General features: G+C 41.7%; 1 protein-coding gene across 3 annotated transcripts; it reads right to left on the bottom strand.

The window, feature by feature from the left end:
- Positions 1 to 316: 316 nt before the first annotated feature.
- On the bottom strand, positions 317 to 10652 carry LOC110973150 (mu-type opioid receptor-like). 3 transcript variants are annotated; one of them, XM_087133698.1, is made up of 3 exons: positions 9972 to 10652; positions 9736 to 9888; positions 317 to 4466 (listed from the first exon to the last, which is right to left on the bottom strand). In XM_087133698.1, exon 3 carries the CDS (start codon positions 3726 to 3728, stop codon positions 2637 to 2639), a length of 1092 nt encoding a protein of 363 aa, XP_086989824.1. In that variant the 5' UTR covers positions 3729 to 4466; positions 9736 to 9888; positions 9972 to 10652; the 3' UTR covers positions 317 to 2636. The 3 variants fall into 3 exon arrangements, with proteins under 3 accessions (XP_086989824.1, XP_086989825.1, XP_022079410.2); XM_087133699.1 differs by having other exon boundaries at positions 9755 to 9888; XM_022223718.2 differs by lacking the exon at positions 9736 to 9888.
- Between the last annotated feature and the right edge of the window lie 3642 nt (positions 10653 to 14294).

Below are 14294 nucleotides of genomic sequence, written 5' to 3'. Positions count from 1 at the left end.
CTGGTAATAAATTAAATGTTTAAAAAGGATAAAACTTTCCCTGCACCATTTTAGGCCACACCACTGTGTATTATTTTTAAAATACGAATTAACATACAAACAATGAATGTTTATGCGTGCAGGAGCAAGAATAGTTTCACAAGGTGACAGATGAAAATAGTCTATTCCACGATGCGAAGCCAAATGGAATGGCACATTTTTGCATGCCACCGAAGAAAATTATTTTTACCATTACATTTGGTTTATGTAATACCTGCATAATAAAGCCTCTTCTGTTCGGAGAACAAAAAGAAAAAGACACAGAACTCGGTCAAAATGCAATTCTGTCAGTTATTGATGCCTTTTAATCTGCTGTTTACATGTAATTGGAATTTAGATAGTGCTTGCATATGACGATTTTTACACAAATTCTACGGTGATTATGTACATATATCGATTGCATTCTTTGCACTTTAAAAGTCGATCTCAGAGATAAAACTTGGCCTGAATGCCTGTAGCACTTGAACAAAATTCGCATGCCTTGTTCTGATAACTCTGACGGAGTAAACATGCTTGCGCTACAGGTTTTCACTCGCTCTGCTATTTCGTAAACAAGATATGCACACTTCTTAGATACAAATCACCTTCTTTTGAATTTAGGCCGTGTCCGAATGACTTGGTTACGGCTGGCAATAACGCGCATGTCTACGGTAGCCGTTGGCTAGCGGCTGGAAATACCGCACGTGCCTATGGTAACCGTTGGCTAGCGGCTGACAATAACGCGGGCGCTTATAGGATAGCCGTTGGCTAGCGGCTGAAGCTATTTCCTGATAGGTACGTGCGTAACAAGGGTCCACTCTACAGCACGAATGCTTCGTGGTCATACCTGATAATTATGTGAAGGAAGAATGTTTGTATGAGTAGCTCTCGTTTCCACTTTCCCCCTTTTCACGCAGAGGAGGAGATGGCTATGACAGGACAGCCTTTCCTGGTTGATAGCCTTGAAGACAACATTAAGGAATACATAAACTACATACCGGGTATTTCTTTTACTCGAATTGCGTGGATTCGTTGTTTAATCGTGTACATTTCCATGAGTTGACTACCACGGCACTACTGCAATTTATTACTTGTTAACGAGATTACATTTACAATAACACGAAAAGATGGATAAGTACAGTTGCAAGTACTAACGTTTCTACCAAGACGTTGGAGACCACACGTAAGCAGCCAGAGGGAAAAAGGTGCTTGGTGTATAAGTAACATGAGGTGGTCTTGGAGTTGAATACACGAAGTAAACAATCTGTATGGACTAATTCGAGGACTGCGTTGGCACAACATTAAATCTGCGCGCGCGTTTTTCACATTGAGGACACAGTGCTTGGCAAATGCAGCATCTTATTGGTAGGAAAAGCCATAGAGCTATAAAAACTAGAGTGCTGACTCATTTGTTACGTGATACCTACTGGGATCATCCATGTTTATGCACAAACTTGTGGAAAACTCAAAATGTTGTACGGCTTTTTGCATATTTGCGTCTGTATTCTGAAAAGATACATCAACAAAGCTGATACACAAATAACCTGAAGGCCTAATCAGTAAATGAGCGTTTTATTTTGCTCAACGCCAAAAAACAAACAAACTGACTTTTTAAATCAAATTTTATCAGTACCTGATGGGTACGACAGCTTCTGCTTCAGAGCTGTCAACTCAACACTGACTGAACTAAGGGATTGACTTTTTAATTGAGCTGAACTTATTCATCGAAAGACAGCCATCGAAAGAAATGCATGTAAGCGGACGACCTTGGTCGAATGCTAGGGACACATTAATGGATGTAAATAAACATGCATATGCCATTTCTCTGTACGTGTGCCTCGGACGGCGTCAAATTTTCTCCGCGCGGAGAAGGAAGAGATAGCACTCTAGTTTTATATATAGCTCTATGGAAAAACACATAATGTGTGCGCATCACCTGTTCACTGGCAGGAGCGTATGTGGTGCCTTCACAGTAACGGTTTCCTTGCCGAACTGCGCTATAACTGGACTCATCATACATGTTTGCGGCATGCACGGTCATTGCCTACACGCAGAACGCGTGCAAGAACCTGCTTGTAACCACCTGTCTTTCTTTCGCCGATTGGGGGCGGATATACTAGATATAGTTTACATGCATGATCCTATTCGTTCACAGCACCTTCAAAATTTTGTATAAATGGAGACACATTGTACCATTGGAGCACAAAATTTGTCCAAACAAGTTCTTACGTGGCTGACAGTAGACTTTTGTTACCACCGTTCTGAAATATGCCTTGTCAGATCTCGTCAGTGAGCATTTCATAGCTTCATGAAAACTACGGTCACTTGCAAGCAATCGAACACCGTATAATGTGGTACGTGTTACTTAAACTCACTCTTGCGTTAATTATTTTTTTCATAGCAGTTCCTTATTTTTCCTTAAATCACATTAATTCCTTTGCCCTCGCCAAACATCGCGAAAGTAGGCCTACTATTTTTAATCATTCAAAAGTACATAATGTTACAGCCATGAACAACGTACCTCTCTGAAACATCAAATGTGGGTTGAAACGTGACGGATTGTCTGCTGAAGGTATGGCTGTGAAATTCTAAATCTTGAAGTATGCTTATTAGCCTTATTAGAGGACTACGCTGGACCTGTGATATTCCTCCATTGATATAACCGAACGAAAGCGCCTTGTCCTTGAGCTCACAGGCCCTCTAGTAAAAGCAAGTCTAAATGCCATGCGGTAGCGGGAGTTGGTGCAGTTATACACAATCGGGTTAACGGCTGAGTTTAAATACATGAGGACAGTACTTGCTGTCTCGAAATGCTGAGTGTCCAGGAAGAAGAAGGCCCTCAGGAGAGACGCCGTTTGGAAGGGAGCAAGACAGCAGAAGAAGATGATCCCGTTTGCCACCAGCATGCGGGTTACTTTGTTTCGGTCTCGGAGAGTCCGCGCTCGTAGGTCGGCGGTGTTGGCGTTGGTGCTGGTGCTCTTCAGAGCCTGGATGATTTTGAAGTACATGATGGAGTTGGCCACCATGGCCATGAAGAACGGGACGGTCTGCAGACAGTTGGCGAAGTCGCCGGACCAGGACCACAGAGGGTTACAAAGCAGCATGGGATCCAGGTAAGGCGGCTCAATGCTGGAATTGCTGGAATTGGTCATGTCCCATACGAAGCAGTAGGTATTGACCACGCTCTTGCCTGGTATCAGCAGGCAAGAGAACGCGCCTCCCAAGAACCAGGAGCAGGCCGCGAGTCTCTTGGAGTGGTGCTTCCGCCTAGTCATGATCTTACCCATTGGCTCGCAGATTGCCTGTAGGCGCTCGTACGAAATGATAGTTACCAAGGCGATGGAGGCGAAGTATGTCATGGCCTGGACGGGGTAGAAGAGGAAACACGCCACGGGACCGATGCTTCTCACATCTTCCATGTACAAAGACGTCATGTACATCCAGAGTTTCTCACCGACTGTAAAACTAAGAAATGTGATGTCAGCGATGGCCAGGTTCATCAGGTAGAAGGTAATATCACTCCGCATCCATCGGACTCGATACAGAACAAAGAGGAAGATGAGATTGCCTGTCAGCCCCATGACCAGAATGCAGGGCAGGAAAACCGTTATCAGCAATTTGCTGGTGTCAGTGTGTGTCACGTCTTCCAAGGCAGTTATGATGAGGGTGTAATCACAACTGTTCGTTGAATTCTCCATGATTTCCAGCATAACTGAAGTAACATTTCAAAAATTCCTCAATTTTTTTAAAACTCGATCCTCTTGGTACCGAGATGTGGAAGTTGCACGAGCAAAGATTGGCTGAGACCACATTCCGTGAGAGATATAAATTCCTTGTTTTGAAGGTGTGCGATTATTTCGGCGTTCATAGGTCTGTCATGAGCTGATCATAAAAGTATACCGCTTTGGCACCAAGACCTCACATTCATCTCGTCATCTCGGTGATGTCCAAGTCAATACCTCCAAAATTTGTGATACACGCCACGTCTACAAGTCCTCATGGGAGAGACTAATACATCTTCAAGTATCGGTAAGCAACTTTTGTCGCCGGAGAAAATGCCCCGTTATTAGATTGTGACGTTTGGTTGACATTATGATGTCTGCGGCGAATATTCTCCCACTTTTCCGGTGCTTAGGACCCGGCCAGTTGCGGCGTAAGGCCAATTAGTAACCAGGGGAAATTTTTACAGTCGGACGGTTGTCCTTGGCTTCCTCTAGCGTGGCAGTGATGCAACAGCACTGTCCCGTCGCATCGCTAAGACTGGCAGGGTATCGGTGGCAAGCCTGGATGGCTAGCAGGACTGTCTCCGACAATATTAACGCTTGATTCGCCCGTTGATTGGATGTGAAGAGGAGACGGTGAATATTAAAGATTTGGCCTCGGCGCTCTTGCAGTCTACCGTAAAGCCTTGCCGTGCTGATAAGAACGCGAAAGTGAAACCTTCGACTCTGGGTGCACAAAGAGAGAAAGGCAGAGAAAAACATGATAAGAAATTGATTTCAGCCCTCGTTGCCTGTGGCAATTCTGTATTGTTATTTTAACGGAGCCTCAGGTTGCTTGTCCTAAGAGGGGCTATTAACTCGTTGCTAAAGGAAACGTATTTTGTGTGACTACCACGGAATAGGATACAGCAAAGGTCATTCCCACAAAAGGAGGTTCGATACTTTCATTGCAATTTAATACTACGGTATCAAAATTCTTTTTTTTTCCACGCGCAGGCTGGTTGATTTTCTAATCCCAGCTCCGTTCAACCACTACAAAGAATGAGATATGGGATCGTTCGTAAATTGACTGCCTGGAAGATGACCAACTGAATTTCACACGCTAGTCGATGCTTTAAGACCGTCGATGATTAAGCCAAGACAATCCTTGCAACAGCAAGGTCTGGTGCCCAACTGACCTGAGAAGATTGATTGCGCACCTGAATATATTGACGCGCGGCGCGTAGCTCAATGACAGCCCCGTTTCCCGGCTAACAATTCTAGTCGTTAGATAAGTCAGATCCGGTCGTGAACTCTTGCAACGAGGAAACCAAAAAACAAATATGCGCAGATTTTAGATATTGTCCATATCTTTCCCTTTATACTTACTAAGCGGTCCAGAAAGTAACCTATCGCGCGGCAAAAGTACATTATATGACCTGTGCTGCGTGACGTCTCAAGTTCGATTTAGTTGATACTTCTGACGACTGACTACACTCATAATGAAAACCGAATGGAAAGAATTGAGATGTCATAAGTCACCACTGTGACGTTGCCATTTTAATACGCAGTGGGATCGATATGCACAGAGACAAAACGCCAATGGCGTCAAAATTACCATTTGAGGAATCCTCGCAGTGCTGACAAATCACCGACATAGGCAAGCTGTGTTTATATGCAATTTTCAATCATGACAATTCCACACAAATAAACAAACCCCTTTTCTTCTTTAATGTCATCCATTCTTTTATTCCATGACTCTAGACTCGTAAGTTACCTCATATTTTCAGTCTCCACCTCGGTACAACTTTACTGCCATCTATTATACTTTGAATCAAGTGCAGTCGACAGATGGACACTTGAGATTGAATTGTTAAATTAAATTGGTTCCTTTTATTCCTAATGCACGATTTTTAAAGACCAAACTCTTTTCTTGACGAATTAGCAGTTTCCCCAAAAATGAGCCGAATAATTTCGAATCACTAATGTGCGTCAGAATTTATCACATGTCGCCTTCGCACGGAAATTCACCACACGTGCGCACTCCATTTTGTGATATACTTCAATAGCTCTCTACGCTTCGCGATAAAATCATTCGTTGTTCAGTTCTAATACACTTCCACACATTGCACAACGGTCATATTTAGATTAGGTCCTGGTACGTTGCTTGGCTTACACACTATCAAAATAATTACGTTAGCGAGTGCGCATTGTATTGACAGCTTTGGCCTGTGTGCGCATGATCAATCTTGTGAATACACCATTGCCCGAAGTGCCGCCAATCATTACCTTGTCAAGTTAAACTTGCTGAATTATTCACCAATTTTAAAAGGCATATGGTAAAACTCTCAAAGATAATGACATCTGAATTACCAAAACAAAACATGAATGCTTGTTGGAACTACAAGTACATATTGAAAGTAAATGCTGACGTCATGTACTGTACTGGTGTCTTAATTGCAGTATTGTGACGTTTTAATTTGTTCGTGTTATAAACAGGATATATTTTTATATTAGGACAGATGCTTACTAAGCAACAAATTCTAATGGAATACTTTTGAAAGTCAAGTTTTTGGACACATAATGTTTGTTTTCTTGAGGAAGACGAGGAAAGTATTTTGTTTCAAGCGCTGCTGTTTTGTTGGTCACACAGCGTTTTCATAGTCCTTCAGAAGCGTATAAATGGTCTCCTTACCAATTCACTGTTTAGTTTAGCTTTATTGGTAATGAACGTTGATCAGCTGTCCTCACGTAAAACACAGTCATCAATCAAAGCTCAACACATCAGTGAGCAAATGGGAAAATACGTTTGTTGTCCTTGATGAATAATTCAAACTCGTTCAATCAACTGTCCACTGGGGGCTGAACCTAACAAGCGGAGGCACTAATGATTGGTTAAATGCGATTGCTGATGACCTTATGCATAACAATCACAAGCGCAAGATGAAATAAACGGTTTCAAGGAATGTGCGTCAAACATTTTGAAGATGGCCAAAATGGTCTGCTCGCTATTTTAATTTATGTAATATAATGACATCCTCCAATCATTCGATTCCATACATTTTAACACACATTACAAAGATTTATTAGTAAACCGTTCTATCTTCCCAACCATGTAAAATGTCATTTTGAAAATCGGACAACTTTTTACACATCTTCTGACTTTTCTATTGACATTATAACTCTTTCCAACGTCAACTAGCGGAAAGGGTAAGCGAAACAGTCTCTTTTATGACATCCTACGGTGCTGTTTTTATCTACTGTTACTCAGTTTTCAATCTTCGCATTGATATTTGGAGGTCCATATTCACGAGTCCTCCCTGTTTTCCTTTTCGTTTATTGGCGACGAAAATTTTCATAACACAGTGACGTCATCTGAGGCGCAACTTCTGCGTTTCAGTTTAGCCTAACCGCAGTTTTTCTGTTCAGCGGTAGTTCGTTGTCTGGTCTTTATTGTGTTTTGACGTTTCTGTTTTGACTAAATGACAGATTTTCAGTAAGCAAACTTGCACAAATGCGCTTATAAGCTCGGGTGGAGTATCACCAATTAGAAGGACAGTCGCTCAAAAAATGAGACGCTAAGATGGATCCTGATAGGACAATACTCTGGCCCACATCGTTGTATTATAGACTGTGTTATTGAATGTTCGTATGCAGGAAGCATAAACTAGAAGTGGAAAGGGTAATTGAGTGGAGTTTTAACTCCAATGAAATAAAACCAAATAAAAATCGGGACTGAGTTGCACACAAACACAGCAAAACCAATAAAAGCAGGTATAAGAAGAAATATATTTTTTATTATTTGGAATAATATGAATTATTCCCTTAATAACAGCACCATGGTCACTTCTAAAACAACCTTTAGATGGTTATGCAGTGACCAATGGACTATTAACGTCGCTGCACTAAGGTTGATCAGTAATGAAAGGTCGAAGTCTCGAACGTTTTACATACATACAATCTGCTAGGACCATGAACATGTGCAATTCAAATTTTGAACCTAAATTTGGCACTGACTGTACTGAATGTCTATTTCACCATGAACTGCTCCAGGAAAGCAATTATTATTACACTGTTGATAACTGGAAAATACAGGCAGTAAGTTTTCATTTCAAACCGTCACTGGGAAAGCTACGAGTACAGCTGTACTTTAGAATTTGCATTATTTTGAAGAAAAAATTCAGAAACTTTGATGAGTGCATTTAAAGGGACTTCACATCCTGAATCATCATTAACATCCTGAATCTGCCCAAAACTAATCATTATGTAAACAATGGAGCACACAACACGGTGTCTCATTATTTTTATGCTATTAAGAGATCTTTTTTCCATATGTTACACTGTGTGGGTCAATACAAGGGGAATAGTCAAGCAAATAAGGTCTAGGTAGTGGAATAGAGACGTTATGATGGCAGCGAAAATGTCAAAGAGATATGTTTCTCGTTGTGCTCAAAGGGCATTTGAGACTCTTCCATTCTAGCGTGATATGCAGCATGTTGCTGTGCAGTTATACCGTGTCGACACGACACCATCACTCACTCACTTTATCGAATTGATGGCAAGGCACTCGGACATAGAAAGCAAACAAACCATTTTCTCTTTTTCGCCACCATTAGGCCTAACCAGTCATACATTCTTCGCGGCCTTGCGTCTGCACTAATAAGCTCTGAAACGAGTGCACTTATTTCGTTAAATTTGTTAATCTGGCACGTGTAACCTTTGGGGGCAGCATCTCTATCTGATTTAGGCCACGAACGGAAATTCATAATAGGTTATTGGGTCGTTCGACGAGAGACCGATTATTTGTGTCCAACGTATGGGAACTCAATATGCAGTTAAAGGATTCTTGCAATGCATTTTGCTTACGCTCATTTTTTTGCATTTTCATACTCTTCTTCGATGTATAAAAACTGCTTGAAATCTTGTGGGGTTCAGTGTATTGAAAAATGCACTAAAAATATTACATGCTTTAGCGTTTAAATTTTGAACTCCAATTTGTTCATGCTTATTGCCATCAACGGCATAGCCGCGGGGGGGGGCACGTGTGCCCCCCACAAATTCCCAGTTCCCCCAAGTGCCCTCCCCCACGAACGAATGGATATTGAACAAGGCTTGCCCCCAAAAGCCCCACCACTGAAAGCTGATGCCCCCATAAGATGCCGGTGTCCCCTTGTACCCCCCCACTAGAAAAATCCTAGCTACGCCACTGACTGCCATGTACTAACACTACAATAAATTCCCAAAGAAATATAAACTTACGATGGCAAAATACAAAACCTCCCGCAAGTTGTTGTGCACAAATCAACGCCAAGTTGAAATTTGATACCTGGCATGACATCACAGGTTTGTTCATGAATATGCAAATTGCATTAGCATAAGAACTAAAAAGGCTCCTTACTGGGGCACAAAGGCGCTTTGCAACAATTGCGTAAAATTACATTGCATGAGTTCTTTGAGTGTAATATAAGGGTGTTTTTGAAACGAGTGGATTCGGCTTAGACTTCGGTTTCGCTAGTTCCAGTCAGAGCTTGGACATGTGGTTTCGAACGCTGTTTCAAAATGGCTGGAACTAGCGAAATCAAAGTCTAAGCCGAATCCGCTCGTTTCGAAAACGCTCTAAGTAAATTTACATTTTGTTTGGCAGAACAGTTCTTGATTCAAAGCAGTTGATTTACAACAGGTCACTTTAAGCTCAAAGCAATAAAAGCAAAAAACAAATTTCGAAAACACTATACTGTTTGATCGTTTTGTGAATGCAAACCACAAATGATAACATTGATGCAGTAAAAGAAAGCAAAGCTACATCGAAACAAAGGAAAAGGTTTTGAGGGATTGACGTTTCGATCTCAGGAGAACCTTTTCCCTATAAGTATGAGAAGGATTCCGCTAGCAGATTCGAACGTCGGGGCTGCTAACCTTTTCAGTTTGTATTTCTCAAGTCACTGTAGTCAGAAAGCAGTTTGTAGCTTTTTTATATGTTACATTTCAAACCAAAACAATGCGAAAAACCACAAACCTCGGCTGTGTATTCTCACCCGCATCTTGGAGTCACTGCTGACGTGACATTTCAAGCAGTTAGTAGGCCGAAATTCATATTTGATACTGTCTGTTTTGTTGGATCCACATTCACTACAGTTCCTTGTTGCATGCGGAAAGCTTTCATTCTGTACTGTGAAATACAAAAATGTGACTGCTCATAAATGGAACTTGCTCCATGATATACGGTTATTGTCTCTCCTTCAAACCACTTACCAATTTGAAGCACCAAAGCCCAGCTGGCCTGTGCGATGCTCCTTGAAGGAGAAAACCAATCATTCATGTAACCTGACCATGTTGTTCCTTCCATGCGACCCACTCCTATGTGACGAACAGGTCTCCTTGCGTGAAACATTCGACCAGACTTGTAATATCACAAGCCTCGGCGTCACTGTCAGCGGCGCCCCTTGTGATGTTGTCAATCGTTGCTCAACATTTTGCAATTCGATCACATTCCCGGACGGAGGCCAAAATGCCTGCGGAAACAGGTACCGATTGAGGGAAAAAAGTCTAGTACTTAAATGTCATTCTTCTGCCGGTACGGTTGCTGCAGGTGTCTTTCAATTTCCAGGGATATGTTAAGCCGTGTTGCCCAAACAGCCACCATTTGACAACTGCTTTGAGAGCCATCGGACTCGCACCTGTTCTTGATCGGCATCCCGAGGACAAATTCCGCGCCGTCTGTTGGCACCTCAGTGCCGTTATTCAGTCTCTGTCGTCCTGCGCGCTCCGGTCTCACTTTCCCGCAAGCGCACTGTAGGAATTCACCACGTAATCGGATATGCCAGAAAAATCGAAACCCTATCCGCGGTCCATATACGCTCAAAATCCCATCTTGCATAAACCGTGCGAAACAATCATTGTTCATCGTTCCAATTTGTTTTCGCATGCTCTCACCTTTTGTCCAATAATTACCAGTAGGCAACATCACGGTGACTCAAGTTATTACGAACTGTGGCTGCATATACCTAACCCCCTAGGGTGTGTGTGTAAAATCATATTGAAATAGAAGGATTTAGGATTGTTAGAGTTAATACAGGTACTTCATGAAGAATCGCCGGGGGAATTCGATATTCACGGCCATTAACAGAGCTGTAACCGCGTACTTGTATTTTAATGACCGTCTCTGTCCACGAATTATCACCCTAGCTCAGTAAGATAACAACCGCGTGCCTTAACGGTATTTTCCCGCTCCAGGTTCCTCAATATGAATAAACAAATCAAGATCTGATTTCCTCTGCCTAATGAAAAGACCACCTGCATGACCTTAATGTATGGTGGTGCGGTGGTTTTTCTTTACAGTTGGAACAGTCGAAGCAGAAAGGGTCTCACAGTAACAAGGAGCTTATTTCAATCAACATAAACTAGTGTCCAGATTTCATGCCGACGATGTCTTATCATCGGTACAATTACAAGCGTCCGTTATAATTAAGAACACATTGTATCATCTTTTCAGCAAGACATCGGGAAGACGAAGTGATTTGATTAAAAACTGCATAAATGCAGTAATTACTGTCTTGTTCAGTATACATTTATAAATTTCCATACACCATATTTACAATATGAGAATTTTCACATTTTAAACGTATTTTGACAGCATTCCAGTTGAGTGGATTTCCTAGGGGGAAAGGATTTTGTAAGGGGAAAAGACAATTGAATTGTAGAACATTATACAGATGTTCTTGAAAAATGACCTGCGCGGATTTCTCTTGATTTTCAAGATATAGTGTTTTCCTAAAGAGACTATTTGTATTCACTTGCCAAAAGGTACGTAGATAATGCACTTTGTATCAAATCCACTTTTGCGTCAGATCAATCGAAAACGTTCGCACGCTAGAAAATTCTGAGAACGTGACTTTTTGAGATTTTTTCCTTTCCTGGTGTTGAATAAATTAAAAAGCCGCCGGATTCTTCAACTGCCGTGTCAACTGGGCCATCGGTTGGAGAATAGACCATTCACTCGCAGAGCCAACTGCATTGCACTATAAAGATGCAGCATATTCCTGGTATAGCAACGGAGTCATGTCTGCGGCCTGGTTCTAAAGATGCAAATAAAACGCATGGTTGACAACAGCCAAGTGTGGGCTGCACTTTAATTCTGGTGTATATTTATTCATTAATTTATGTGGCTGATCCTCTTTAGTGGGATTGTTCCTACAGATAGTGATGCATCAATTGAGGCTTACTCGGTAGGATTTATCAAATTTCCAGATATCTATCACGATGTGGTATATTCTGACGAACTTTCGGCCTCTAAAGGCCTTGCTACCCAACGCAGCTTTAATTGTCGAGTGCTAGAATGAGGGGGTTGAACATTAACTTTTTGTCTCCATGGCTTGCCTTCCAGGCTCATTTGTCATTATTGGTAACCGACATCAGATGCCTTAGGCCCGTCGTCTGTACTAGTCTTTACACATGGCCCCGCAATTTTTAAACTAATTACGATGGGCGATGCAATCCTTCACGACAACGCACGGCAGGAAAGATTGTCTTGCAAACGGGTAAAGTCCCAACAAAATCTCGTAGTTAAACTCTGACCTCACAGTGATGGAAATTCCTACAGACACCAGCATATTTATTTTAAATACTTTCTCCGTTCGTCTTTTCATGCTCAAAATTTCCCCAATTTTCCAGTCATAGTTTTTGATTTGGTAAAGCCAATAGTTTCTGAATATTGCAACATTTAAGAAAACCCAGTTCGACTCTGAACAGAGGCATTCGGGACTTCACTGAAAGCGAGTGTTTTTAGGCAGCTTGTCCATTGGTGCCATTCAGTGTTACAGTGTCCACCTTCCACTTATGTGTATTTTCTTTCACAAAGGCTCTTTGAAAGCGCTTGCATCAACTTTATCATGTTTTTGTCGTAAATGGCAACTTCTCAATCGTCAGTATACAAAGGCTGGTCGATATTTTGTACGAATGAGAATGTTAGCTAATTCACAGCACGATCATCTTAATGTGAGCGTCCTTCGCTCTGAATACGTCACAAGGGTGTCGTTAGGGGAAATGGACTATACCTTTTCCAATCAAAGTTAAATACCAAAGAACCAATGCATGCATTCAAAAACTCATGGTCATGAAAACATTAAATGCCAACCTCGTTAAAGGAAGCAAACTTCACTGTTAACTGTGACATTTTCCCTACTAGAAGCAATTAGATTAAACCTCAATAGGTCACTCTTTCAACGGGTAAATTTTAAGTGTCTAATAAACCCGAAATTGAGATGGGACAAGCAAAATGTCATTTTGGCATTAAGACTTGATATACATTGTATGACACGCCATTGAATCAGTAGGCGAAATTCACACGATCTTACTGTAATTCAAATTCTTTTATTTCAATTAACAGTCGGAACGAAATACTCATGAGCCGAGAAAACCAACCTAGTGATTGAGTTGACAAGCCAGCAAGTCTTTTTTTTTCTTGGGAACAAAAGAGAAGATGATGGATATTGTTGACGATGACAAGCGGTGCACTGAGATGGTGTCATTGAGCTTCCACCCTTGGTGCTCATCAGTGGGTGATCCAAAATGCCGCGAATCTATGAGACCACGACCTGATGGGTTCCATGATTCATGCAGCATTTCACAGCAAGTACAGTCTTCCTGCATAAGGTGTTGCTATGTCGGGGCGAACCTAAGTCCTCGACAAGAGGGCTCGACAGGTTCATCATGTGGTTTGTGTGAGGCTGTCACTACTGTCAGATTATGCCTTGTAGCGTGGAGTGGCATATTTCAGTGTACCTCCTTGCTCAGAGCACAGAAGAGCGATAAATCCAGCGAATTCCGAAGGCTGACGTCCCAAAAATAATTAAGGAAACTTCCATAGTAGAAAAAGTATATACCCTCCTATATGAAAGTTGCATACATAACTGTGGACATCTTGGGGGAGGGATGTTCCAAATGGGGTCCCCCCTAATAAAAAAGGGGAAAGGAAAACAAACTAACAAGAAAGAAGGAGAGGGAATGAAAGGAAGCAATTTGCTTATGCTTTGGAATTGATCCCGTCCGCTGTTTGCAGTTTGTCAGTTTGCTACTAATGAGTACGTTGCCTCTCTATCCGAAGGCCTTTGAGCCTTTCTGGTGACGCCCATGGTTACTCTCACCAAGAAATAATCACCCCATCTTTTCCATGCCGCGCCCTCTTCCCTTAGATTTTCAGTAGATTTTCTCGGGCTTAGCGATCAGTCTTCCTTCCATTACTTATAGAAACCTCTCCGATACGTATCACACATTTGACGATTTCCACATGACAGTTGTGAACTTCTAAAGTATTTTAGGGAGCATGCATCATACCTCGTTGAGGGAACTGGTCTTGATGTCTAAAAGTACACCTTTTGCAATTGACATTGAATTTGCATAACAAAACGCGCTTATGGAGGTGCACCAATGCATCATCTAAGCTCTCAGTGGGACGGGAATTAAAGGGAACAACTTTTAGGTAAATTAATAAATGGCTACTGTAGTTTGTTATGCAGACCAATTAACTTATTTGAATTAATCTTCCAAAATAAGACAGCCACCTAATAGTTGCTATAG

Source organism: Acanthaster planci, linkage group LG02 (genome assembly GCF_054643075.1).
Source record: "Acanthaster planci isolate LZ-2023a linkage group LG02, COTS_SCS, whole genome shotgun sequence".
Lineage (NCBI taxonomy): Eukaryota > Metazoa > Echinodermata > Asteroidea > Valvatida > Acanthasteridae > Acanthaster > Acanthaster planci.
This window is presented reverse-complemented; position numbering and strand designations above follow the sequence as displayed.

Coding starts and splice junctions, on each gene's coding strand:
- LOC110973150 (XM_087133698.1), bottom strand. CDS start 3,728: ATGCTGGAAATCATGGAGAATTCAACGAACAGTTGTGATTACACCCTC.